Source organism: Protobothrops mucrosquamatus, unplaced genomic scaffold, assembly GCF_001527695.2.
Source record: "Protobothrops mucrosquamatus isolate PMUCROS unplaced genomic scaffold, P.Mucros_1.0 scaffold457, whole genome shotgun sequence".
NCBI lineage: Eukaryota > Metazoa > Chordata > Lepidosauria > Squamata > Viperidae > Protobothrops > Protobothrops mucrosquamatus.
In genome coordinates, this window is record NW_015386779.1 from 196,241 (window position 1) to 224,083 (window position 27,843).

Consider the following 27,843-nt stretch of genomic DNA (forward strand, 5'->3'; position numbering starts at 1 on the left):
AATTGATTATAGGATTGAATTGTAAGAGATGTATTACTTGCTTCTCAATCTGGTCATTCTTATTCATTTCTGTTCCTTTTGTAATAAGCTATGGATGTAATGGGAGTAATTGGGAAACAGTAGTCCTCTTTTCAGAATGAACTATGTCCCCCTCCTTAATGTATTTCCTTTGTTATCTAAGAGAATCTTGGTCTTATAGAAAAGCAGACTAGTTTCCTCTAAAAGAGGTAACTATGGTGGTGTAGAAGAATGAGTCCTATATAAATAAAATACTGTGCTAGTTGTTTCTGACGTTGACCTGTACTTACTCAAAATGGAAGAGTATTGCTAAGTATTAATAAATTAAAAAGCTAATAAATAAAATACATTTATTAAACAAAAAGCAAAGTATTGATTAATAATTGAGTGTTATCAAGTATTATTATCATTAAGTTGTCTCACTTAGCCATGTCATGCGGAGGAATTATATTTGGAAGAGTTAGCAGTAAAGGAAACCAGGCCATCAAAGAACATGGTGGCTAGACACTGTCAAAGCCAGGGATCTTCAATCTCAGCCCTTTTATGACTCATGGACTTCAACTCCCAGAATTCCTCAGCCAGGCACACTGTTTGAAGACCCATGATCAAAGCTGACACCAGCCAGAGCATAGAAAAACTCAAAGATGTAGTGCAGATCAGAAGATAGAATCACCAAGAGTTGGACATGACTGAATGGATATCATCATCATCGTCGTCGTCGTCGTCGTTAATTCATAGCAGATTTTCTTCCTTACATTCATTTATGTCATCTAAAACACTTTGTATATTCACTTTTGAGGAAAATGTATTGGTGGTGTCGTTATGACTATTATTATTAAAATTTCAATTGCTAATCCTCCCAATTCAAAGACTTCTCTGGGCAGATTACATTAACTTGTTCTGGCATGATTTCTTCAATCATGAAAAACGCCAGTTGGGAAATGTAAGATTCCCATTCTAACTATGATTTGGAAACTGAGGATTATGCCAAGAAAGAAAGGTGAAGGGAACAGATAAACAGAACAATAAATATACATTATTTTTAAATAAAGCCTTACACATTATGATTTATACCCAGGCCTTTTTTAGAGTCAGTCTTCTTGAAGAAAGATCTTCAATTCTCAGAGCCAGTATTGAGGAGGACAGGTTGAAGCATAAATGGATAGCCCACCTTTACACCTGGACCTGCAATTTAGGTGAAAAATATGGCTGTGTGGGAGCAAGACTATTTTAAGAAGCACGCATACTGGTTCTGCAACTCTTTGGATCTGTAATTTGAGCAAGTTGTAAGCTCTCCATTGACGTATGCAACAGTTCTTAAATGCTTATGGTATTCTGAGATCCTACTGGGTGTAGTGTATATCAAGAAAATAAAAAGGGAAACAGAAAACACCTGGCTGATGATATTTTCAGGCTTTCCTCAGAATGTTTGACATTAGTAGCCCCGGATGTAGTTTCTGTAGCTACTCTTTATTATGCTTTAAATTGCAAACTACTATTCTCTTCTAGCTCTACCTTTATGCCAGGTTCCTTCCTATAGCATATAGCACAAAATAAATATATGTCTGGTGGGGGGGAGGAGACGGAGAGGACAATTTTGGTGGCATCAGGATGCATCACAGAATTTCTGTAATTATAGCAATGCTTTTGCAGTTCCTCTGATTGTGGAAATTGCTGCAAGCTGTATCTATGATTGCTTCTCATGTTATCCACATATATGAAAGGAGAAGAAACAGCATTTGGAGCAATTTGTTAATAGTCTACAAATTTGTTACCCTTTAAAAGCCTTTTTTTTTTTTTTTTACATTTAGAATGTCTAGGAAATTTATCCAATAGTTTGTTTCCAGATTTGGAAAATATTCTTTATGAGGAGAGAGAAATGGGAGATAAATTCCAGCATGAAAATAGGAGCAGGCATTTTATTTCACTTGCAGCAGCTTCATATTTCCAAGTATCCTTTATCTTAGTTGCATCAGCCAGGTACGTTTAAGTAAGGCATAGGTGCAGGAGGAGAACTTCATAGCTCAGCCTGGCACTGTGTTCACTGCACCAGGCCAGCAATAGATTTTAAGTACTGATTAACTGGTCCTGAATAATGAATAGCTCCTTTCCCCAGATCGTGCGCATTTTGCCTGCCTTGTATTATTTTACACAACGCTTTACAGAGGGCTCTGTTCCCCTTTACAGCTTCTGGATATTGTGGTTACCCTGTCTATATAATGAAAAGAATCTAAGGATGTACTTATCTGCAGCTACAGCTCTGACTTTGATTTCTTTGCTGTATTCCTGGTTGTTGCTGCTGTTTTTTTGCAAGGTAGCATGAATGACAATCCTTTGGGATATGGGGAGAAACACTGTGCCTGATCGTTATGATATTCATATGCTTTTTTTTAATATAGTTTCCAGGCACCTGTGTCGTGAGCAGACCCTGAGCTGGGGTAGCCCAGAAGATGACAGAGTACAAACTGGTGGTGGTTGGAGCAGGAGGCGTTGGGAAAAGTGCATTGACTATTCAGCTGATTCAGAATCATTTTGTTGATGAATATGATCCTACCATAGAGGTGAGGAACCTGCTTTTTTCTCCACAAAGTTGTCTCCTTCTCTCTTAGCCTTAATGTTTGTATGTATTCAATCCATCTTTATAATCTGAATTTAATCATTCTTTCCACCAGAAATGTAAGTGAAGAATGAGAAACAGGCTGATATTCTCTTTCCTAACATGATAATAGGTGATCCAAAGAAAAATAAAACCTAATAGACACATTAAACTAGACAACTTTCTACAACCTGATCCTCTCCGCATGCTTTGGATTACAGTTGCCATTTCAGGGTCATGCTGGTTGTGGGTAATGGGAAATTGCAGTCCAGTTCATCTGAAAGGCACTAGCTTTGGCATTCTATCATTTTGCTGTGAGCATCATTTATTATCCTTGAGATCTTTTGTTAATGGTTAAGATGGTCCTATGGACTTTGGAAATCCAAGCCAGCTTTGTTATATACTGTAATTTATGTCTTACGTTGTATTAATCTACATGGTCTGTTGAGTATGAATTGGATTATCTTGAAATTCCATTACATGACTTTGCAGAGGAATGTTCTCCTGTTGAGGAAATGTTTAAATTCCCCCACCATATGCACTCTCTCCCTCTCTTCTCCCTCTCCCTCCCTCTCTCTCTCTCTGTCTCTCTCTCTCTCACACACACACACACACAAAGTTTATAAATTAGGGATCATGTGCTATACCTGTATCATAGGACTGATCTGTGATAGATCAGGAAAGCTGAGCAGCCTAGCAATATGTAATAATGCATGCATCTAGCTTCTCTTTTGGAAATGTAAATATTTTAAAAATAGAACTATAGTTTTCCAATCAGCCACATTTATGCTCACCAAGAAGAGTGCATCTTCTGGATGATTTTTACTAGGGTCCAAACACAAAAAAGGAACTTGTTGCCAGCTAGCTTGATATTTTCAGTCTGATAGAGGCAAATCATAATGCTTTATATGGGTTTTCTAACTGCAGCCTATTTAATGGGTCTTAATTGAGAAAACAAGCTATACAATGTACCCCCCTTTCCTTGAATGAAATCCATGTATGCAGTTGGTAAATACTTAAGGAAAACTGTGGAGTTGCATGCTCACCGACAGTTTTAGTGACTTAAGCCTTTCTTGATCAGCTCTTTTATCCATCAGAATGAATAATGGGGCTGCTTTGCAAAACAGTAACATATAATTTTACCCTCCTTTTGCAGTGACAGCAGTGGTGTGCCATCAGCATGAGAGAACTTGCAGTATTCTAGAAGAAAATGGGTTGGCATAGTAATCTATTGTGTGGATATTCTGGCACAGCTATATGATTGCTTTTTCTTAAGGTGAAAGTAGGAGAAAGATACTGAAAGGGAATAAGTACATTATCTAAGACAGTGTTTCTCAACCTTGACAATTTTAAGGCATGTGGACTTCAACTCCCAGAATTCCACAGCCAGCAATGCTGGCTGTGGAATTCTGGGAGTTGAAGTCCACATGCCTTAAAATTGTCAAGGTTGAGAAACACTGTAAGAACTCCAGGATCTGGATGTTTCAAACTTCTCACTGTGCCCATGCCATCAACAAATGCTGGGGTTTCCATGCTAACTTCCCTTCTCACTTTGTGATTCTTTTAGTAAATGTTGGAATAAGACAGTACTAAAATGTTATATAATCCCCCACCCCCACCCCAAATTGGGCAAGACCAAGGAAATGGCAAGTATGAGATTTCAGTAAGGTATGGGATAAATAGAAAGTCTTGGAAACTATCACAGGAATTTCCAAGCCTTATTTATAGTGAGTTAATTAAGATGGAGTATGTTCAGTACTTTGAAATGTTTCTTCCTGAACATCTTTCCACATTGACTAAGTTTATGAGATAACCTGTCTACTGACTCCTGTGCTATTTGGTGTTTGTATATGTGGAGGAGCAAGGAGGGGTTGCAGCCAGCTATAGAAATCGTATAGATTTGTCTCACCAGGCATCCTACCCTACAAAATAGAATAGGGGCCTTGTTGGTAGACTAGGTTGGTGGACTAGAAATATATTCTGTTCTCTATTCTTAGAGAATCTCAGAACAATTATACTGGCATCTATGCTAATTTTGTCTGGTTCAGGATTCCAGGGTTACCATGGTAACCCTGGGGTTTTCTCAGAACATCATCGGTCCCAGACTCTTTGCAGGGCATAGTTTAGGCCTTTAAAAATATTGTCACAAACCAAACATAGAAGTTAAAACAGAACAACACATGCCCATCCAATAAAAACCTATTCGTGCCTGACGTAGGTATACCCAAGGAAGCAAACAGATTCAAAAGCTTCTATTTTCTATAGTACTAAATTTGGCTACATTTCTAGAGATTTCTTAATCCTTGTCATTTAATAAGTAGCGCGTAACTACCATATGAGAGTTGTCTGAACAGTTTGTAAACAGAGGAGAGATTAGCATTGTCCTCCTAAATTGATATAGGGCATTCCAAAAGTCTGTAAGCTACCATGTCAGTTTTAAAGTCTGAGCAGATATGCAAATGTTCTTGGTAAGGAATGTCATTGTATTTGCCCAACAATCCCATTCAAATGAGCTAATATCAAGGCCCTTCTGTGAGATAAATGATAAAGATATTGGGGAATTTAAAAAGAAGGGTGTGTGAGCTTAGTGTAACAGTGATGGCAAGTGTTGATTCTCTCTTGGTAAATCAAAATCTAAATTTCCATGGTTGAGCTCTTTCTGGGCTTCATTGAAGCTTAGCATGGATGCAGACTGGAATCATCTATTATTTCCTTATTTCAAGAAGATTGATACCTGTCTTTCAAAACTAATTGTGCTAAAGATTTGCATGCCCCTTGCCTTCATTTGTTTAAGCCAGTACTTCAATCAGCAAAGTCATAATTGAGTCTTGACTGAAATATAGCCAGGTTCTAGCGGAAGAAGCATGTTAGTGACAGAGTGGGGAACTCAAGGTGAGGGCAGCCGAAATTTAGATTGTACAGCTTTTAACGCAGAGGTGTCTTTGTAAGTGCAACCTGTCTCACAATAGAACTGCACTTTGCAGGTATACTTCTTGATCTGATTTGGGGTAGAGTGGAGTGGCAGGGAACCAGTGGTTCATGCATGTCACCTCTTGTCATGAATGGCTCACTTCCTGATAAGATGTGAGCTGGCTATGGCTGACCTCTGATGTAAGCTAGAAGTCCAAAGTCTTGTAGCTTCTCTTGAGCTCGTCAGGTGCCATGTGAGCAGAGTTTATAGGTTCATTGTCAATTGCTGTGATCCAAGAAAGCAGAAAAATGGGAGGGGAAGTCACTTGTGCTTTGGATTGTTTTTCCCAGTGGAGATTTTAGGGTCTAATGCAGATCTGGGCATCTGATGGCCCCCAGGCCATACCTGGCCTTTTACCTGTCCCTGTCTGGCTTGCGTGAGGTCAGCCAGAAATTAGAAGTCAAATAGATATAAGTGTGTTCCATGCACACAATACAACTGCCTTGCTGTTATTTTGAAGTGACTGTTATTCTTTTTTTCAGTTTACATGTGTGTGTGCATGCCTATGCACCATCGTGACCCTCTTCTTTCAGGCTTCCACAACAGTCCCACGTGGCCCTTGGGAAAATTAATTGCCCACCCCTGGTCTAGTGAGACAATGACAAACAAAGTGCAAAGGAGACAATCACCTTGGGGCAGGCAGAAAGTGGAGCTCCGCCTTGTCAGTACTTCACCACATGCCTCCATTCTCTTCTTTGCATTAAAAGTATGGTGTAGAGAAGCAGAGAATGACTGAGGGCACAAGAGACAAAAGAAGGGTTATTGGCCAGGTCCTCCTCTGCTGCCTTTGTTGAATCAGCTCTGGGGCTGCTGAGTTTCTCTCTTTCGTCTTCTCAGTTGCAATGTTTGAAGAGGTAGTGGTGGGGAGACCTTTGTGGGTTCAAGTCAACTGCCGAAGTGGGGAAGATACTGCATGTAAGTCTTCCCCGCTCTTGCACCAGCCCACCCTCGGTTGCTGCAGCCTGGGAGACAGCCTTGGTGCCTCAGGTCTCCCACAGTTTGGGGTCTCGTCTGAGAGGTTTGTCTCCAGGCCCCAGAGCTCTGTGGACATTATTGGTGAGGGTTGCCTCAGATGTTTTCTTGTCTTTTTAATCCACTGAATTCTTCAAGAGATAGTCAGACCCCCTTTTATAGACTGGGATGGTATGGCCCAGGCATCCAGATCTGCAGCAGAGCCTGTCTGTGTGTGAGGCAGGGTTGTGATGGTGGTAGCTTTTCAAAATGCAGCTGCATGTGACAAATAATTCTGCGCAAGATCTGCTATATTTAGAATGTGAACAAGAGGTGGATAATATGTAACTGCAGCAGGAAAAGTAATACTAGAACGATTATTCCTTTTTTTTTTTGGCAACCTTTAGCATTGTAGTTAGTCTTTATTTGAGGCACAACTGAGACTTTTGAGGGAGCTTTTCAACCAATTTTCTGTCAACAGCACAGGTTAAAACCATCATTCCTTTATCCCTGTGCACTTAATTGGAATTCTATTTTTATTTTTTGCATCTATTTCTACCCACTAATTCCTTGGGTAAGAGTATACAAAGTGTTTCTTACCCCCCTTCCAGCTTCTCTAAGGAAGCCTGACAATTTCACAACTCCCTCTTTATCGGAGGGAGAATCCTTCTTATTCTCTTGTAGTTAGTTTTACATGCTTACAGACAAACCCCCAACATGATTCTTCTGGTTTATAAAAGCAGCTCACTCTTTCACCTCAAAACGTGCCCCGAGGAAAACCAATTGTATTGTGCCCTTGTAATACTTTTTGATTGCTAAACCAGATCTATTATAGAAATACGGAAAAGGGAGATTTTTGAGGGGAAATAGCACACATACTGTGTTGGAACCTGCATCCTGACGGGATGATGTCAGGCTGTGTGAATTCATCCCAAGAGAGCATGATCATCTCATCCTTATGAACTGGCCCTTATTGTTGTGAAACCCTCTGATTAGGTTTATAAAGGACAAGACAACTGTTTTGTTATTTATGGAAGCCTTCAACTTTTCGATATCTCGATATCACTTTAAAAATAGGTGTTTAGAAGAAAACGTCATTGTGCTTGGGTATGGCTCTTACCAGTAGTTGCAAGGTTGTGTTTCATGCCTGCTTTTTTTTTTTACTTTAGAGTATCTTTCAACAGTCTCTGGTGTCTCTTTCAAATTTGCCTACAAAGAAAGAGGTAGAAAGGTTACATTTGCAACATCCCACTGCTGCATTTTTCTGTCCTTGGTGGAGGCAGATAAGCTGGTGAAAGGGATAATCTCTCTCTCTCTCTCTCTCTCTCTCTCTCTCTCTCTCTCTCTCTCTCTCTCTCTCTCTCTCTCTCTCTCTTTCTCTCTCTCCCTCCCTCCCTCCCTCCCTTTCTCCCCCTCTCTTTCCCTCCCCTCTCCTTCTCCTCACACACTTGCACATCCTGCAGCCTCTGTGGCTTAAGTCTCTGGTTTTGTCATTTTAAAGTGCAAAACAGTAGCCTGTATTGTTCTCAGGAAGGTCAGTTGGGAGTAGTGTAATAAAATCTGATCAGTAAAATTAAATGAGAAAATTGGGGAGGGGGCCTGAATGGCTTTTGTTGGGTGCTTGGCTCAGCTGAATCTGGCTCTCTTCCCCTCTTCACAATTGCCAAGCTGAAGCCACCGTTAGTAACACAGTTGGTAAGTGAATCTGGCTTCCCCATTGACTTTGCTTGTCAGAAAGTCACAAAAGGTGCTCACGTGATCCCAGGACACTGAAACTATCATAAATATGAGTCAGTTGCCAAGCATTTGAATTTTGTTTACATGACCCTGGGGATGCTGCAACAGTCGTAAGTGTGAAAAACGGTCATAAGTCACTTTTTTCAGTGCCGTTGTAACTTGGAATGGTCACTAAAAGGACTGTTGTAAGTTGAGAGGATTACCTGGATATAACTGAGAAATGAGGCTGTCTCCTATAAATTGATGATCTGCTAATGAGGCATATCTGGAAATTATTGTACTGTATCTTGCATTGAATAAGTCAGTGTTTCAGATGCATGGACAGAGACCCAAGATTTTATTCCATAAGAAAAGAAAAATAAGTGGACTGTTTTCTAATGATCTATTTTTTAATCCCTTTGTATCTTATGAAAACTTGGAAAATATCCATTTGAGTCTTTTAAAGGCTAATAGCTGCCCCTGCTAAATGATTGAAAACTACGTGCTGTATAGATGCTGCTTTAATTGAAAAATCCTGTGTGACATCTGTATTTGATCTATTGTTAAAATGTTCACAATACTATCATTAACTAACAATGAACCAACTGTGAGTATATCTGTAGAAGCTGTAAAGCGGCTTCACAGATGCATTCAGTTGTTAATGGAAATTCTTACCTTGACTTAATATATTTTGATTGAAAAATTCAGGGGACTCATCTCCCACTCCATTCCTATATAGGAGATATACTTATCCTCTTTTTGTCAGGATGGGAATGTTTCCAGGTATCAAATTCCAACTTTCCTTTCCCCCCCTCTTGTTTTTTATTGTTCTTATTTGATGTAAGCCACTCAGAGTCACTTTGGAGCCTCTAAATCTCATACATAAATAAATACTAGTTCTAATGCAACTGCTCTTTCCACCAGATTGCTTCGCAGAGTTCCCCTTGGATAAAATTTGTTCTTTTTCTCCAATATTCAATATTTCCTCTGTCTAGATTCATCTTAGAAAAAGTTTTTGGCCCTCTTACATCATTGTTCATCATGCTTATCTAACTTCTTTGATATACTTGCATAAATAATATCACTTTTTTGGATCTACTTTTGCGATACAATTTTTAATGCTTTTGTAAATATATGAGACTGAGAATTTGCTATTTAGTTTTTGGGGAAAATGGAATCAAATTTGCTTGGCCATTTCATATTCCTTCTACAGCAAACCACAGAAAAGTAAATGTAAATGAAGATGGATACAAAGCAATCATTTTTATCATTCCTCTGTCAAGCCAATCATCCTAATACATGATTGATGGAGACATAAAATGCCTTTTCCCCATAAAAGAGTCAGGTGGTAGCCATCTTGAAATCAGTATCCAACCAAGCAGCAGGTCAGTTGTTTTGTGTCCCGGATTGTCCTTTGGAATTTGTTTACCAAGCGGTACTACAAATCCCAGAACTCCATGGGAACTATGGTTATTGTAGTTCCTGTGTGCGTAGAAGATCCCAGTTTTGAATAGGCTAAGAAAAGTATATTTGGAATCTAAAGTATTTTTAGCCATTGGATTTAAGCCATATGGATTACAAAAGTTTCCTGCTTTCTTTTTCTAAAAGGAACCTGGACATCAGGTCTTAAAGTTTTCTTAGAAGTCATTTATTGTCCCTGGCCCTTGGTCTGTTTGTTTCTTAACATAAGAGCAGCAGCAACTTTTTATAATACGATGTACGATAACTCAGTTTGACAAGATCAAGACAGAGTGATTCTCGGGATTGCCTACATTGTGTTCCTCATCAAATTCCAAGAGTTTTGAAAATTTTCCTTCTGTTTTACATTAACCTTCATTTGACATGTCATCTGAAGTAAGATTAATTGCTCTTCATCAATAATATTAGGTTGTGGTTAAGTTACAGTGAGAATCCTCCTTGGGATGACTTTGAAGAGGAGCATGCAAAGAGGTCACTAGGGTTTAATTTTGTTCTTTTAAACAATTATTTGGGATAGCATCTGAACACTTCATTCAGATGGCTCTGATTTACTTGTCTTTTTATGGGAGGTCAAGATGGTCGAATGGGGCTCCCCTTTTATTTTATCCCTGCCGCCGCAGCCACTCATTTGGTTGTGTGCTTGTCCTACATAGTTGCCAGATCAGAAAGACTAAGGCAATCTACATTGAAAATACAGTGCAGTCAAAATGCAAAAAGTATGGCAATGATATACATTTGGGGAGCACGTGAAGCCCAGTTTCAGCCATCCCTCATCAGTTATCACTCCAGTTCACAAAATACCTCAGCCAAGGGCTCCTTGGAAAAACAGGTTTTCAATGCATGTCTAAAGCAGGCCAGGGGTGTATTCTTTACTAAACTACTAAAGTTACTAGTTTAAGCTGTATTAAACTATTAAGATACTTAAGATCCACTTTTCAAACAAGTAAGTAGCAAATCCCGCAGGATAGCATTGTTGCAGGTGAAACCCAATGAAAATTCACACAAAGAAACAAAATAGAAAGTTGGATTACACATTGCATCATTCCCAAGGGGGGGTGTTCAAGGTTAGGGAAGGCTGAGCTACAAATTGGCAATGGGCATGAAGTAGAACATGGTAGCAGTTAACGAGAGTGTCATTATGACATTGTCTTCATCTTATAAACAAGATAGGCTTAAGTTTTCCTTCACTGCGCCAGTCTTCAAGAGTATTTTTTCCTTTATTCCAGCACAATCTAAAGCAGGGGTCTTCAAACTTGGCCCTTTTATGACTTGTGGACTTCAACTCCCAGAGTTCCTCAGCCAGGCATGCTGGCTGAAGAATTCTGGGAGTTGAAGTCCACAAGTCATAAAAGGGCCAAGTTTGAAGACCTCTGATCTAAAGGATTCCTCAAGGTGGGCAAAATCTATCACACATTCATTACATTGGAGGGAAAGTAAGCTTGGAGATAGAAAGCAGCAGCAGTGGGGATGTTTCATATCGATAGTTTTCTGTTGATTCAAAGTAGGTGAAGAGCAACATAATAAAAAAGGCCCAGAGGAAAAAGCATATGCCAGAGAGAGGGACACTATGATTACATGTTTTGCTTGCTTGCTAGAAAATACATAGTAAAAAAATAAAACAAGGGATGGAGGGAATCCCCCTATTGAGAAATGTAATAATTATTTTTAATTTTTAAACAAGTGAGATGTCGTGTAGTTAAAATTTTTTTAACATTTTTACAGTAGCAGGTAACATTTTCTCTCTCATAATTCTGGACTTCCAGTACTTAGCCTTTTACTTACAACTTCTTTTTCAGAAAGTGAATGTCGTAACTTTATTTTCTAAGAGCATTTGAAAAAAACTATAGTTTATTTTTAAATAAATTATTAGAAAAGAAAAAGACGAACATTATTAAATATTAAAGATACTTTTAAAAGTCTTAAATGGTAGGTAAAGCAAGTGACATGGATATATGGTTTATTTAGGAATGGAGAAAAGCCTTTTGAATTAGAATACTTCTAGCCCAGAAAAATTGAATATGAGAACAGGTCTATGCTGATTCCCCCCCCCCCAATAGTTATCATTTTATCTTGATGGACAATATTATGGCTGGGTGGGGAAGACATGGTTATATTGCTCGTGAACTCCACCCAGTGCTTTTGCCCACGTTCATGTTTACTCTCCAGCTTATATGTCCATCGGTCAAAGGAGATGACTGTGATCCTCCTTTGGCACAGCTACTTTTAAAAGAATAAGTACATACTAAATAAAGTAAAGAAAATAAGTTTGCAAAGTCTAAACAGCATGGTGTCAAAGAAATACCTTGTCTGTCAGGGGAGAACATTGGTGCTTCTAAAATGTGAGCTGCTGCTTTGACGCTAGAGGTATGAATACTTATCCTTTCTCTGAAGAGCACCTTGAAAAATGTATGCGTAGAATGCAACCTTCTCCGTTTTCCTCAAAACAGGAAAGAAACAGTTAAAAAATGTTGCTGCCCTCAAGCAATTATAACTGGAAGGGGGCAGAATAAAAGTGGTTCCTTGGCCACCAAAAATTTGTGCACCCTTGCCTATGGTCCTCAGTCTGGTTCAGATTGCTGACTCTGGCCAACCCAGAGTAATGCGTCCCAGGGTATGAACTATGGCAGTGATGGTGAACCTTTTAGAAACCGAGTGCCCAAACTGCAACCCAAAACCCACTTATTTATCGCAAAGTGCCAGGGCTGCATCAGCATTGTGGTGCCCTTGGGGGCTGCAGTGGTCATGGCAGACTGGGTGAGTGTGGCCAGGGCCAGTCCCTCGCCATCTCTGGGGCATCCCCGGGGGACCAACACTGCTTGCTCACTCACTTCCTGCCCTGTCGCTTCCAAACGCCACGTGCTCTCTACTCTGGCGAACTCTGCTGGGGCAACGGCGCGTGTGGCCACAGAGAGGGCTCCGAGTGCCGCCTCTGGCACGCGTGCCATAGGTTCGCCACCACTGAACTATGGATTCTAAGCAACCAGTTTGTTTTGATACTGCCCTCCCAAAGGGCTGGGCCAAGCCAGAATTATTCTCCAGAGGAGCATTTAAGAGCAGATAGCTGCTATATACAAAGCAGGCGCAGATTGGGAGACACGGGAAAGGCCGATGGGATGAAAACGAAAGGGGGAGTGGTCTGGGGAGAAGGTAGTTGAGACTTGGTCAAGAAACAGAGCGTGTGAAAGAAAAGAGGAGAGGCTTGCAGATACAGAGAGCAGCAACCTCGGAGCCGCGAAGATGGCAATGGTGCAAAAACTTGCCAAAAGGAAATGAAGGGTGAATAGCTAAGTTTGTGAGAAGCAAAAAGAGGAGCAGCCAGGGATAACAACCATAAACAAATAATATGCTGACCCCGCTCCTAATCAATCCTACTTCTCTCTTGACTGCAGGATTCGTACAGAAAGCAAGTAGTCATCGATGGGGAGACCTGCTTACTGGACATCTTGGACACAGCTGGCCAAGAGGAATACAGTGCCATGCGAGACCAGTACATGCGGACAGGAGAAGGCTTCCTATGTGTCTTCGCTATTAACAACACCAAGTCCTTTGAAGACATTCATCAGTATAGGTGAGTAGAACAATCTTCACTTGTACCGTGAAGGACAGTGTGCATCCTGTTTTAGAACCAGAGATCTGGAATAAGGGGACATGTGGCTAACACTTTTTTTCAGCCCATCCTAAAAAAAAAAAAAAAAAAGCCTCTCCCCTTGGTCCGATCAAAGCAGAAAGTTTCCAGCAACATTTCTACTGAAATGTCATCCAAGCAAATTGCTGGTCAGTCAGGAAAAATCCCAGGGAGGAGGGAGCACTCAAATGTTTGCCGTGACTACGGTAGCAGGAGACATTCTCTCTTGTTTGTTCCCTTTGTCCTTAATTAAGGGTGCTGTGCGGTACGTGTTAAGGGAAGGAAACTTGTATCGATCGCATGCGAAGGGCAGAGAGAGAGAGAGAGAGAGAGAGAGAGAGAGAGAGAGATGAATAGGTTGATTGAGGCTTTGCTAATATTTTTCCTAGGGAAGCTCTAGCAATGTGTGCGCCTGCTCGTGCTGTTTTTAGAAGCCATCAATTGAGTATCTGAGTGCCAGGGGCACTGACATCCTTTGGCCCCACCCATCTTCACTGTCAATAGAGATGACCCCTCCCCCCTTCTCTCCTTTGCCTGGTTTTTCCTATAGATTGTGTTTTAGGACTGGCTAAACCAGAACATCCACAAGCTTCCTTCCCTGTATGTAATGCAGCAGATGCAAAAAGCCTGCATCCAGTGCACGCTGTTTTAGTTAAGAGTCCTACTTCTTTCTTGATTCCTCCTAGGGTTCTTAAAGATCTTGTACTGAATCATCTGAGTTATCTGAAGGCTATTCCATTCGTGGGTATGAAAAAAGAATGCCATTCTTTGGAGACATCATTAAAACGCAGAGGGAACTCTGCAATTTATCAAAGAGTTATGGACCTAAAAAAAAAAAAAAGGCTTGGTAAGATGTAGGCAGAATTTAAGTTCTGCTGTTAGTCACTGTGTTTCTAAAATAATGTAAAAGAATAAATAGTTGTTCCACTATTCCAGGCCTCCAGAGGGACTCTGGTTTTCGTTTTCCTGCATCTGTTTTCCTGTACAGGTCTCTAGTGAATTCTTGCCCCATCATACTTAGTCAGAATGGCCATTCTGGATGTTACAGTTCACTGAATCTGGAATCAAGATTTACATTAAAAGTTTGAAAGAAGGAAGAGTCTCTTACATCTCTCTTTTCCAACACATAAAAGCTGTTTTCACTTTTTAATGTTTAAACCAGGGCACGCTATACAAGAAAAACTACATGTTTTAATTTATTCATTGATAGGTAGATTTGCTTAACTAGATTAGTCAATTTTCACCTATGAGCAATTAGCGTGCAATTGGGATAAGTGTCCTACACAATTCTGCGTACAAAATACACTTCTTCAAGTAAGACAGGGAATGAATGGCTAAAAATGAATGCACATTTTACTTTACCCTGATAATAGGATTTTAGTAGTCTTAAATAAAACAAATGGTATATGTTTTTCTGTGGCTCACTGCTAAAAGGAGAAAAGAAAAATCCACACACCTGAGGGAGAAGCATGTTACAAGGGTTCCTCAAATGACGATGGTAATTGGGTAGAATTTCTGTCACTAAGTGATGAGGTTGTAAAGCATGATATCATGTGATTGCATCGCTCAGTGATGGCAATCCTGGCACTCCCCATTGCTATTGATAGCTGAATCCCACAGGTTGTTAAGGGAGATCCTGATCCCACTCCCAGCTTATTCCTCCTACCCCACTCCCAGCCTTGGTAATGTAAGGGACCGGTTCCTCTTTAACTCCCTCTCCCATCTATTTCTCCCCTCCCATCTCTGCTCTTTTGACTGCCCTCTTCTCCACCACCTCTGCTGACCTTCCCACCCTGCACTCTGCTGGCCCCAGCTGACTTTTGCTGCCATCCTTCTGCTGCTGTTGAAATGCACCTGACCTGGACTTACATGACGTACGGTACGGGGCTGTGCCAGACCTCCTTCCTGAGGCTCCTTGTGCCATTATCCAAATTGTGCAGTCCGTTTTCGTGAGTGTAGGGCCAGTGAGTGCATGGCGGCAGGGCCAGTGGAGCACAGGCTGGTGGGGGTGGCTGGGGCTTGGTGCTGTGACAGCACCGGGGCTGAAGTAGCGCCCTTGGGGTGGCGGCAACTGGCTGAGACGGCTGAAGGCCTGGAGCCTCTACTTCGGCCCCAGTGCTGCTGCCTGCGCCGAGGATGGCTGCTCTGCAGGGCAGCCGAAAGAGGAAGAGATGGGGAGGAAACTGGCAGATGGGGGAGTTGAAGCGCCCCTATGGTAGGCCGGCTGCCAAGTGCCCAAATTTTGATCATGTGACCAGGGGGCCACTACAGCACTCATAACTTCAGAGACTGGGCCTAAGTACCCTTTGTTCAGAGTCACCATAACTTGATTCAATCACTGAATCAATGTGGGTAACTGGAGAATTACCTGTAGTTGTAGCTTTCCTTGAAAAACTGCTTAAATCGCCTAGAACAGTGGTGGCGAACCTATGGCATGCGTGCCAGAGGCGGTACTCGGAGCCCTCTCTGTGGGCACGCGCCCCATGCCCCGGAGATGGCAACCATCCTCTTCAACCAGCCGCCCGCTAACTTGCCGAGGTCCCACGTGGCCGGATGCATCCCAGCACCCATGCGCTTGCTGGCCTTTGTGTGCGGGGGCCGATGGTGTCAGGCAGCGGCCGCCCCGGCCCCTGCCTCGCCTTGCCCTGCAACATGGCACCCCCACCCTGCCTCGCCTCACCCCACAGAACCAGCCTCCTGTCCATCGCCCCACCCGCCAGAGACCCCTGGATCTCCCCCAATCCTGCCCGGCCTCCACAGGCGTCCCTCCCCAGGAGCAACATCAAGCTGGCCATGCCCACCCAGGCCACGCTCACCCAGGCCACGCCCACCCATCTGCCATGACCACTGTAGCCACACCAACCTGGTGGGCCACACCACCCGGCACCCGGCAATACATAAGTGGGTTTTGGGTTGAAGTTGGGGCACTCGGTCTCTAAAAGGTTCGCCATCATTGGCCTAGAAAATCAACAAGCTTAATGGAAATTAATTGGCTCTGATAAACCTGAGTGCATCTCCTGGGTCAGTGTTCTCAGTGTCGACAACTTATTGTGAAGCAAGGAGCCCAGTGGTGGCCTGTTTGAGTAAAAGAGGCCGGGCTGGTTCCTTGGGAAACAAGGAAACCCCCCCCCCCCCCTGCACCTGTAGGGCAGCCAGGTTGCTTTGTGATCTGGATTCCAGACTGGCTGAAGCTGTAATTGAGTGCTGACAAAGGATTTGTGCTCTATTCCTTGCTCAGGGAGGCCTGCTCACTGCTTTATTCAAATGTTGTTGTAAGAAGGGGATATCTATAAAGAAGGTATGATTGGGAGTACGATGAGAGAGAAGAGACAAGAAAGTAAAAAACGGATAGCAATAGAGATACACGGAGTATCTGTCCAGATTATAGTGCAGGAGGAAAAGGGCCATGACTAAAAATGAATGCACATTACTGTGCTTCTTCTGTGCCATGAGGGTAGACAGCTGGACACCCTCTCCCCCCAAATAAAAGCAGCCTGGGAGCAATATATGTAGAATTGAAAAAAAGATGACTAAAGATAACATGATTCAGGGGAGAAAGAATGGAGGGTCTCCCTCCTATGATGCAAAATGACCAAAAGTGGCCAATTAGGAATGGTTAATAATCATAGTAAGAGAAGAGGAATAGAAAGGAAGGACAGAAGAGTGGGAAACTGAATGTAAAAACTGCTGGAGGGAGACTGAAAACAGAAGAAGTGTCAGGATACGTCTTAAGAATACTTTTGAATTATGTGAAAGCAGAGGGAAAAAAATCTTCCACACTTAGAGCTTCCGGACCAGCAAATTCTGCTAGAACTGTCAAGGTTGAATTATGATAACTGCAGCTCTTGACTGTCATTGTCAGAAGTTGGAATTGCTGAACTTCCTGTGTCAGGGAAATCACAGTGTTAAAAATATATCAATTTTCACAAAGAGATTAGCTACTACTAGGAAATTATCAGTAACCACTAGCTGATTACATCAACTCAGTTTCAGCTATTTTGTTATCTGCACTGCTGCTTGTGATGGATAGAGTTTGGTCATTATCAGTTGTTGTGGGAGATGTTAATTATGAGTAAAAATTGGAGCACTTCAAATGCACATGAACAATGAGAAGGGGCATTTTATCATACTTAGTGGATGTGGTGTAAAGCCAGAAAATTTTGGATTCAAATACATAGACTGATTCAGGGGATTTTGAAGTTTAATATACAATTAAGACCAGAGGTCGGTCTTTTGGGACTGAGGGACAGTTGGAAAAAAAGTCATGGAATTTTGTTTTTGTATATGATTCCTGCAGCAAGATTGTTATATGCACAAAGAAGCAAAGATTCAGTATTACCCACAATAGAGGAATGGGTGGTGAAAGTGATGGAACTTGCTAAGATGGCCAAATTGATTTCTTTATTAAAGAAATGACAATAACTGTTTATTGCTGACTGGAAATCCCTGGTGCGCGTTTTGTGGAAAACATTAAAAAATGACCTTATGATTTATGGGTTTGATGATTAGACAGAAAAGAGACATGTAACTTTAGAGAAAGTTATAATAAAATAATAAATAATAAAATATAAATTTATAATTGTGCTTAACTCCAGTAAAGATCAGAAACCACTTTGTATCTTTTTTCTTTCTTTTCACTTTTTTCTTTCTTTTTCTTGCTTTAAGTTAGTTTGTATTAGTTTTTCTTTCTTTTTAAAACCTTTGACAACATTATTAAAATAAAGAGTAGGAAACCAGAGAACCTATTTGCCCCACATGGTTGTTCCTTTCTGAGGTTAGTGATAGTTTAGGACTTTTTGCTAGATTGTCAAGCAGGTGCCTTTGTTCTGCCCTCTCTGCCACATGTATGCACATATACATGATTCTTCATACAGTGTGATGGCAAGTCTATTTATTAGTATGAGGGCTTCCATATAAGGCTTTGTGGCTTTCAGTGTTTCATAGAAAATAGATTTTTGTAGGGTAACAACTACATCAGGGTATATGATTTCATAGATTTAATCTGTTCATGAATTTGCATACTCTGAAATATATTGTTCCTTGTGTAATTGTGAAATGTAACAGTGCTTAAGATACCATAGGAATCTGTGCTATTATTTTTCTGCAGCAAATTAACAAAATTACATCCCTGAGATGTTTTAATTTGCAAAAAAAATTTAAAGTCCCCTGCAAATTTAAAATAAAAATCCTGGGGATGCAAATGAGAACTTTAGGATACTCTCTCCCGTTTTTATTTGTCCTGAAAGTTTATTTCTCTCTTCCATTTTTGTGTCATCTCAATGATCTGCTTTGGGCTTATGCTCATGATGTGCATGAGCTGGGAAGAGGATGCTAGTGGCCTTGATGCCTTCAAGGTCTCACTTTCCATTTATCTTCCTATCACAGGATTTGCCCCAACACCACCATATCTGCATAAATGAATACTTTGCTTGATTAAATTGTATCAGCTGTGTTTTCTTTAGGTTGCCAGCTTCTTCCAGGACAAAGAAAATCAGTCTTTTAATAGTGAACTAATCTTAAATGTGAATACTCTGACCTCAGTAATTCCCTATCTGGTTTGCTTGAATTGGAGAATTTAGCTTTACTGGAGGAACGAAGCAGGGATTGAGACTAATCCCATATACTTAAGTTCTGAGGCAAACAATGTCCAGAGGAGGAATGTGGGGTATTTTGCCCTAAAAGCGGTATTGACAAACGCATCACTGGTTGCACACCGGGCAATGAAAGGATGATAATGCTAGTTTAAGAGGACTTTGGTGAGAGGGAAAGCCTCAACTCAAACTCTGAGGTTTATCATATTCTTAGGTCATTAAGCTCTTAAAAATCATGGCCCTTGTATAGAAATGTTGGCTTTCGTTAATTTGTCCCATTTTTGTTTTCTGTGTTTCAGAGAGCAGATCAAGAGAGTGAAGGACTCCGATGATGTGCCCATGGTGTTGGTGGGGAATAAATGTGACCTTCCTGCCCGGACTGTGGAAACGCGGCAAGCCCAGGAACTGGCTCGGAGCTATGGGATTCCATACATAGAGACGTCAGCCAAAACTAGACAGGTATACTGAGGTGGGGGGAGGAAAGTGCAAACAATTCAGACTCACTTTTTTTTCACTTTCACTCTTGAGGAAAGAATCCACTCCATACTCGCAAGATGTAATCTTCAGGGTTTCTGTGGTGAAAAAACCAAGCTATCTTCTGGAGAGTCTGTTGAACTTTTCATTTTTGCCCTTGTTAGTCAGAGGGAGATTTTTGGCTCCTTTGCGTCGCATCTGCAATCAGCTGAAGATCTGGTGTGTTGAATCGTTGGCCCTGGATTTGAATTGTATATCAAAGAAACTTAGTTTAAATTACACTCTTCTCTTCTGATAGAAAAATGTCCAACTCATGCCCCTCCAAGGAAATTATATACTTTTCAGAATTGTGTAAACAGATGGCTGTTCAGCTTACTTTCTTTGTTTGTATAATCCTGTCGTGGTTATCTGACTTAGCTGGGCTGGAGCTGTCCCTTAGCGCCATTGAGCCAATAATAGGCATTTACTGTTGGGTTACTAGGGTTCCAGCTAGTAATTATTGAGCAGGTTGTGTAGTTTCTGCTAATGGCTCCTAGGCAGTGGGGAACAGAAGTGAAAATTACAGCAAGTTTGGATTAAGAGTGGCTTTGTTCCATTAAGATGATGCTGGGACATGACTGGCAGTTAGCCTGGTTTAGCAGTTGTCACTAGCAGTAACAAAGGCAAATGTTCAGCCAACAGTGGTGGGGGAATTCCATACTTTGCCGTTTGTCCAAACTGTACACATATTTGCTGCCAATTTAGGCAGTCAGCTCTCTGGGTCTGTGGCTTGGATTCAAAATAGGGGCACTTGGTAAACAGTCACACCATTGTCATGTCTACCAATTCTGCCAGTTATTTCTACAATGTCTACCAGCTCACCATTACATGGTTTCGTGTTTGTAGTTTGGGGAGAAGGAGAGCAGCTTTTATCTCTTTGAATCAAACCCTAGGTTAGCTAGTAATGCATTCAGAACTGAACCAGCAGTGGAAAACACATGCTTAACTACTCTTGGAAATGTCCTTTCTCTTTGCTTACACACGCAAATACATGATGTTCAAAACACTTCATTAACTTGTTGCAGGGAGTTGAAGATGCCTTCTATACTTTAGTGCGAGAGATCCGGCAGCACAAACTACGTAAATTGAATCCTCCAGATGAAAGTGGTCCAGGCTGCATGAACTGCAAATGTGTAATATCATGACCAAGGTAAGTCACTGGGAGAAAAAGAGCAGTTTTGTTAGCGAAAAAGGCCACTCAGATTGTGCACTGAAAAACTGTTTCCTTTGAACCCATGCATGGGCCCCATCCCTGCCTTCCTCAGTGTTATGAGTCCGATCCCCTTCAAGAAGACAGAATGTGTCTTGTCATATACTGGCTGCAAAACTGCCACTTCCTCAAAAGGAAGTCTATTTTTACTACAGTTCTTGAAGGAAAATGCTTTGAATTAGAACGCTATCAAGAATGAGGAGACATTGACCATTTGTTTCTTCATCCACGAGACTGATTTGAATCAAAGCGCCTGCATCTGTATTTGCTTCCCTTCTAACTTGGATACCCCGTTTTATATGACTCTTTTTTTCTTGTTTTCTCTCCTCCTGCTTTACAAGTTTCTGACTGATATCTGTTGCTTTTCTCAGGGGAGGTTTGCACTGCTGTCTTCCCATGCCTTAGTCCTGTCTTCCTCTGTGGACAGGTGTCATATATATATATATATACCTTCTATAGCTAGGTCTCAGGCTACAGTTCCCATCATTCTATCTATCATTGATGATTCTGAAAGGGAATGATGGTTGTTGTAGTTCCAAGTTTGGAATGGCGACCTTAGATAATACAATGTGTTTGTTTCTGTTTGGATGCTGCATGAAAGACATCTACCCCTTTGAAGAGCCAAAGTTTGTCCTGGATTTAATAATAATAATATGTTGGTGGTCAGCATCTATTTTGAGAGATTTTATAGGGAGGAATTAATGCCTGACAGCATTTATAATTCAGATATTTAAAATTCATGCTCTGAGACCTGTACTGTACTGAATCCTGTGGTAGAAATACAAATAGAAAACATATTGGAATGATTCCCCCCCCCCAGTGTATTTGGTATTTAGTAGAACACTAAGAGAAGAAAATGCATTTGGAAATACATTGTACATAGTTTATAAAATTAGAGTTTTAAGAAAAGCTCTTCATTGCCATTATTCAGGAGTCAGGTGTCAATACACACACAACGCACACACACACACATAAATATTTAATTGTGATGGCTCAGCAGTTAAAGACTGTCATCTGGCAGTCCAGGTTCAAGACTCAAGCGCCATTCAACGGGGTGAGCTCCTGTTACTTGCCCCAGCTCCTGCCCACCTAGCTGTTCGAAAACATGCAACAATAAGTAGATTAATAGGTACCACTTTGAAGGCAAGGTAGCAGCATTCCGTATGACTTTGGCGTATAACCATGCTGGCCACATGACCAGGGAAATGTCTTCGGACAACACTGGCATATATAGAGCCATAGATACACTCTCCTAAATTTCTAGACATGACTGTTAAGACTCATAGTTTTTAAAGGAGTTTGTAAATGCAGATTATTCTGTGTAGCCTAGAACCTCAATGGAGAGAGGATAGCAGATGAGCAGGAATCAGAGCAGTTTCCTCCTTCTATGGTTACACCATTTTATGTATTATTAAAAAGAACACTTCCTTCCAAAAAAATTACATTTGAGAAGTGAAGGGATGTAAAGTTTCATCAGTTGGGATCTCCCAGCGGGTCTAGTTTTTAACTGTTACCTAGCACAGCTGCTATTGTTAACGTGTGTGTGTGTGTCAGTGTGTCCAGATGTGCAAATAATCCAGATGTCTCAGAGTATTTCCTGTAGCCTGAGATGTGAGATGGGGTGGGTGGGAGTAACTTCCTGTGCTGTCACTGCTGAAACTGCAGATTAATCCCAAATGCTTTTTAAAATGCTTGGCTTAAGAGAGAGGCTACTGCCAAAGGCTGAGAGGAGAAAAGTGTTGGCCAAGTGTGTCTTCATTCCTACATCCTTTGCACTACCCACACTGTGTCCTTAAGGCAGAGGCCTGGCCTGCCTGAAATCTTTTCTTTTCACCGAAGAGAACATAACTTGGCAATATTTATCTAGGTGTGGTTTGGCACATAATAAACATGAAGGAGGTTTTGGACTTTTTCATTTTCCTCTCTGTTCGCACCGCCTTTATATCTGCTCTTATTTTCTCATTGTTCTATATTTGTATGTGTATTTTATTTTATTTATATAACACACTTACAAACTCGCCTATATTATTTTTATAAATGACTCAAGGAGGCTAATGCCCTTTTCTCCTTCTATTTTTTCCCCCACTACATCCCTGTGAGGCGAGTTGGGATGAGAGACAGTGTCTGGCCCAAAGTCACCCAACTGGCTTTTTATGTCTAAGGTGGGACTAGAATTCACAGTCTCTTGGTGCCTCTATACCTCTATACCAGGGGTGTCAAAACTCACAACATCATGTGACGTGTCGTGACGTATCGCGACTTTTTCCCCATTGCTGGAGCTGGGGTGGGCACGGTTTCGGCATGACGCATCCAGCTCGTGGAACGGCAGTTTGACACCCCTGCTCTATACCAAACCGGCTGTCATGTTCTTCATGGTGAAACCACTTGAAGGAGACATTATCATTGCAATGGTCTTTGCATTAGTGTTTGAGCCATTTCTGTTCACATCAGCTTCTGAAGAGTTGGGCACAGGGCACGTTTGAGTGCCCTGTGCCCACATGTGGTTTGAGAAGAGTATGCTTTGAGCTTAGCCCAGCAGCACATGTAGCTCAGGCCTAGGGGGACTGCCTTATTATGTTATGAGGAAGTACTCAGCTATAGGTATGCATATTTTACATTTCTTTCGGACTGACTCAACTGTATGCTGTGCTTGAGCTCTTCTCCCATTTCATAGCTCCCCAAAGTATGCCATTGCAACAATATAAAGGGTTATATTGTGTTTACTTCAGTCACGGGAATCTGATCTTACACAAAATAATAATAATTAATATAAAAGATAAGCTAGGCTTGTACATACTAGTCTCTGCACTACTGAGCCCAAATCAGAATTCAATTATATTTATTTTATTTATATCCTGCCTTTGTTATTTTTATAAACAACTCAAAGTGGCATATGCAATGCTCCTTCTTCCTGCTTTCCCCACAACAACAACCCTGTGAGGTAGATTGGGCTGAGATGGGTGAGTGACTCAAAGACACCCAGCCAGCTTTCCTGCCTAGGATAGGGCCTAGAACTCAGGGTTTCCTGGTTTCTAGCCTGGTGTCTTAACCACTGAACCAATTTGGTGGATGATCCTCTTCTGTCTTATTGTATCAAATCACCAGCCATTCTTACTTTCAAATTTATGGTGGACGAAAGTAAATGTGTATCTATGACATTTCACAGAGCAGGGCTAGCATGTAAATAGAAGTTTGAGGGCCTTGTGCTCTGCATTATAAATAAACAGTGATACCAGGAGGTTTGCCCACCTGAAAGGGTTCTTATATCTCAGTGTTTCTCAACCTTGACAATTTTAAGGCATGTGGACTTCAACTCCCAGAATTCCACAGCCAGCATTGCTGGCTGTGGAATTCTGGGAGTTGAAGTCCACATGCCTTAAAATTATCAAGGTTGAGAAACACTGTTATATCTAAAACAGACGAAGATAATATAGATTTACTATATTGTGTACTATAAGCAAATGAGCACATCCTACAAATCCAATGAACTCATTTCCTGGCGAGCTCAAGAATATGAAGGATTATAATTCTCACGCTGTCTGTGATCAGCATGTTTTGTAAATCAAAACACTGATGTAATCACAGCATCATCTTGAGGTTAGTAAATAGTACTACAGTCACTTTGTACAATGAACTACATCGGTAAGTAAATTTCAATTTTTGTGGCTCAGCAGTGATCAAGGAAGTAGTATCTTAATGAGGTCCATTGTTTGCGTATGGCTAAGCGATCACAATGACTTAATTGGTGTAACAGTTTGGAACCCTCAGAGGCAGTGGTAGTCCTCCCCCCACTCACATTGGAGACAGTTCACCCATTCACCAGTATGTGAGTGGAGAGGTAGACTGAGGGCCTGAAGAAAGCTTGAACGAAGTCTAAATTTGGTTTATGTAGAAAACCAAATGTAGGATTTTCAGTAGTTACTATGTAAGTTCAGCAGATGCAAAATATACTTGGCACTGTAAGTTGCCACTGGCCCTTTTACAACACCATAAATGTATTGCTCTGTGAAATGCTACTCTAGGAGAGCAAAATGCTTCTATTCTAAGCATTAACCACTTGCTGCTGAGCTACTGTTTCTGCATACCATGTTAAGTGCAAAAATGCCTGGGGGGGTCTATTATTCACAATCAAACTATTGAGGTCAGTTCTTGAACAAGAGCAGCAAGCAGTCGGATTCAGAACTGCTATCCTGTGAAGCAAACACACACTGGTGTATAGATTTATCCCCCACTCATGGTTAACAAAATTCTGACATCAATATAACCAGTATACATGCACGCATACATGCATACATACATGGCATGATTTCCCCCTTCAGGAATGTGTGACTGGGATTAATCTTGAAATAATTTCAGCACACCAACACACACTATATGTGTGGCATTTTAAATTGATCCCTCCGGTTACTTTTTTCTGTACTATCTAATAGTTTTATTATTTCATGTACTATATTGATCTGTTGTAATTTTTGTACTCTTGATTTTGTTGTTGAATTGCATAAATAAGCAACTTTTTGTAAAAGGCTTTTCAGTTTGTTTTACTCTTCGCCTTTTCTGTTTGCAGCGGACCAGACTGTGACTTGGAAGGCTTTCTACTGTGTGTAGCATGGAGATGGAGGTGATGTGAAAATAGAATCAAATGGATTCGGGGAAAGGAGAGATGGGGTGATGTCTGCAGCCCCCCCCCCAAGGGCTCCACATGGACAGTTTTAAAAATTCACCAAGGCCTGCAAGGAACTGTTTTATTGTTTAAATCTCCCCCTTTTTTGCCTTTTCCCCCCTTCCTGGCAGTGTGTACAAAGCCACATAAGGAATTGCAGTAAGTTATTATTTGGTGGTCTTGACACTGGTTTTGCCATCTCTATCATTGTTCCAAGGGATTGAGTGTCTGAAAGGAGGCTCATGCAGGGAAAGACCCATCTTTTGTTTCTTCAATCAGCTTGAATTCAGCTCACCAAGAGCAAAGCCTGGGCGCATCTGCAGGCAGACTGGTTTCCCACTTTGGTGCTACAAGGCATGTAAGACAGGGAGCAAACTCTGTAATTCCCAGCTTGGAGGGCTCCATCTGAAAGAAGGCTAGCTGTTGTCGGCAGAAGACCCAAGTCTCTTTGGAAGGCACAGCCAAGAAAATTCACTTGTCTGTCATTCCATTGGAGGGGGAGAGAGAAAATGCTCTGAGTTTTAGGAAGTGGGTAGGAAAAGGCATAAAAAAAATTATACCTGTAGCTGTTTGTGGAACATAGTTCCACGTGTCTCCACCCATTGATTTATCTCTGTGTAAACGGGGAAGGTAATTACGTCTCTTACTTTTGGCTAATAATTGTCTCCCCTGTGCTAGAACAACCCAGTCGTTGTTCCCTTGCAGAGAGATGATGTTCAGTCTGGTGGACATTCTCTTCGGGCCCGGACATTATCTTCAAGAGTCCTTGAGAAGGGATGGAGGGAAAGAGGGGTGCCAGTTTTTAGATTTGCCTTTTTTTCTCCTTCCTTTTTATGGTGCTGGGAGAATGTGTAAACATATAAATTGTCTTTACCTGAACCTGTTGATGGAGATTGAAGGATCTTGGATTTTCCAACTCTGAATTGAGCCCAACCTTTGCTCATTCCGTGCTGCATCAAAGGGAAACAGTCCCTCCTCCATATATCTTTAGGGGGCACGGGAAGCTTTTTGTATTTTATTTTCCACAACCTTTGTGTCTTACAGGCTGACTGGAAGGAATTATCCAGTGGGCAAGAAAGGGTGACTTGTATGTAGGCTTTCCTGTTTGTTGTTGGCATGGTCTTCCCCCTCCCTCCCCCCCACAGCCTCCCCAAGATTTCTATGCTTGTTGCCTGTGTCAAGGCTGTCTTCCCTAGTGTGCTTCTTGCAACATTTGTGTACTAACCTGGAGGTGGAGCTGGTCTTTGGAGACATGGGAGCCTGTTTCCGTGTTCCTGCTCCATTCTCCGTTCTCCCTCGTAGCCGCTGTGCCTACGTAATTGCATGCACAGCTCCAAATCCTGCTGTCAGGGAACAGTTCCTCTGTATTTCTGTGACTACTTGCTGTAATTCAAAGCTCTTCTGGTAAAATACCACAACCAGATCCTCACCACTGGCTGAATTAAAGAAAACCAGCCTAATAATTAGATAACAAGCATGATTTTTTTAAAAAAACTGTTGGGAGTATTAAAGAGAACCCAAACCTAGCCTTAAATGTCATTAAAAGCGATTTTGTTCTCAAAAGCGTTGGTGTGCATACTGTACCTTTTTGGGTTTATGTTCCTTTTATTCAAAATCCCTGTACTATTTGTCATCCCTGCATTATATCTCAGGATGAAAATAGTTATCGATATTTAAACCCCAAGAAACAGCTTCATTGTCCACACATTTTTGCCACTGAAATATGTATCTTAAAAAGTAAACATTGGTTCATTTTTGTTAATTGTTTAAAATACCCATTTCATTTCTGGATGAATTTACTATTTGATCAGGTTTTTCTCAACACCCTGGATCCAGGCCTTCTTAATAGCAGGATGGCTTATTGTCATTGTTGACCAGATATTGGGAGAGGCCTCTGTGTTTATTATAATGGTGCTATCAAGATGAAACACTGAAAATGGTACCATAGTATCAGCGTCAGCTCTATAGGCAGCTTATTCAAAAAACTTATCTCAAGAGGTTTTTTTTTTCCACTGCTCCAAAAACTAAGTTCCCACAAAGGGTTTGCAAGTTGAGATCGGAGCTTGATCCATTGATTTCTACCCATATAGTTCAAAGTACAATTTAACTAAGCGTAGATCTGAGATGCTTTCTCATTTGTTATAGAACCTTAGCAGGGCAAGGTGAATTTAAACAAATGGATGATAACTGCACTTCTATCCTAAGGTAGATGCCCAGGAATGTCCTAAGGAGAAACTATAAAGCAGCAGGATTTTTTCCTTTGCTGTTCCCCTCTTGTTAAAATAGCCCATCTTTTCATGGGTTATGAGCTAGCCAGAGAATTTGGCCAAAGCAGAAAGGCAGCCACTTCACAAATTCTACTCTTGGCTTGGGTTCCATCGTTGCTTGTAATGGCTAACAAACTTTAAGCATCTGTTTACATGAAAAAATGAATGTGCCCAAATTAAGGCATTGAAATCTAATTAATAAACCAGATTATTAGGTTTATTAAGTCCAGTATGTTGTGGCTGTTA

The 27,843-nt window shown here is 41.2% G+C and overlaps 1 protein-coding gene across 1 annotated transcript in view; it reads left to right on the forward strand.

Annotated features, from left to right (window-relative positions):
* The window catches only part of HRAS (HRas proto-oncogene, GTPase), a 63,373-nt gene extending 38,120 nt beyond the window's left edge, over window positions 1-25,253 (forward strand). Inside the window, exons 2-6 of the mRNA XM_015816483.1 lie at window positions 2,418-2,579; window positions 13,121-13,299; window positions 19,247-19,406; window positions 20,486-20,610; window positions 25,235-25,253. Coding sequence (XP_015671969.1) covers window positions 2,469-2,579; window positions 13,121-13,299; window positions 19,247-19,406; window positions 20,486-20,605 — 570 coding nt within the window. The 5' untranslated portion in view covers window positions 2,418-2,468 and the 3' untranslated portion in view covers window positions 20,606-20,610; window positions 25,235-25,253. The remainder of the gene's footprint in view (window positions 1-2,417; window positions 2,580-13,120; window positions 13,300-19,246; window positions 19,407-20,485; window positions 20,611-25,234) is intronic.
* Window positions 25,254-27,843: the final 2,590 nt, after the last annotated feature.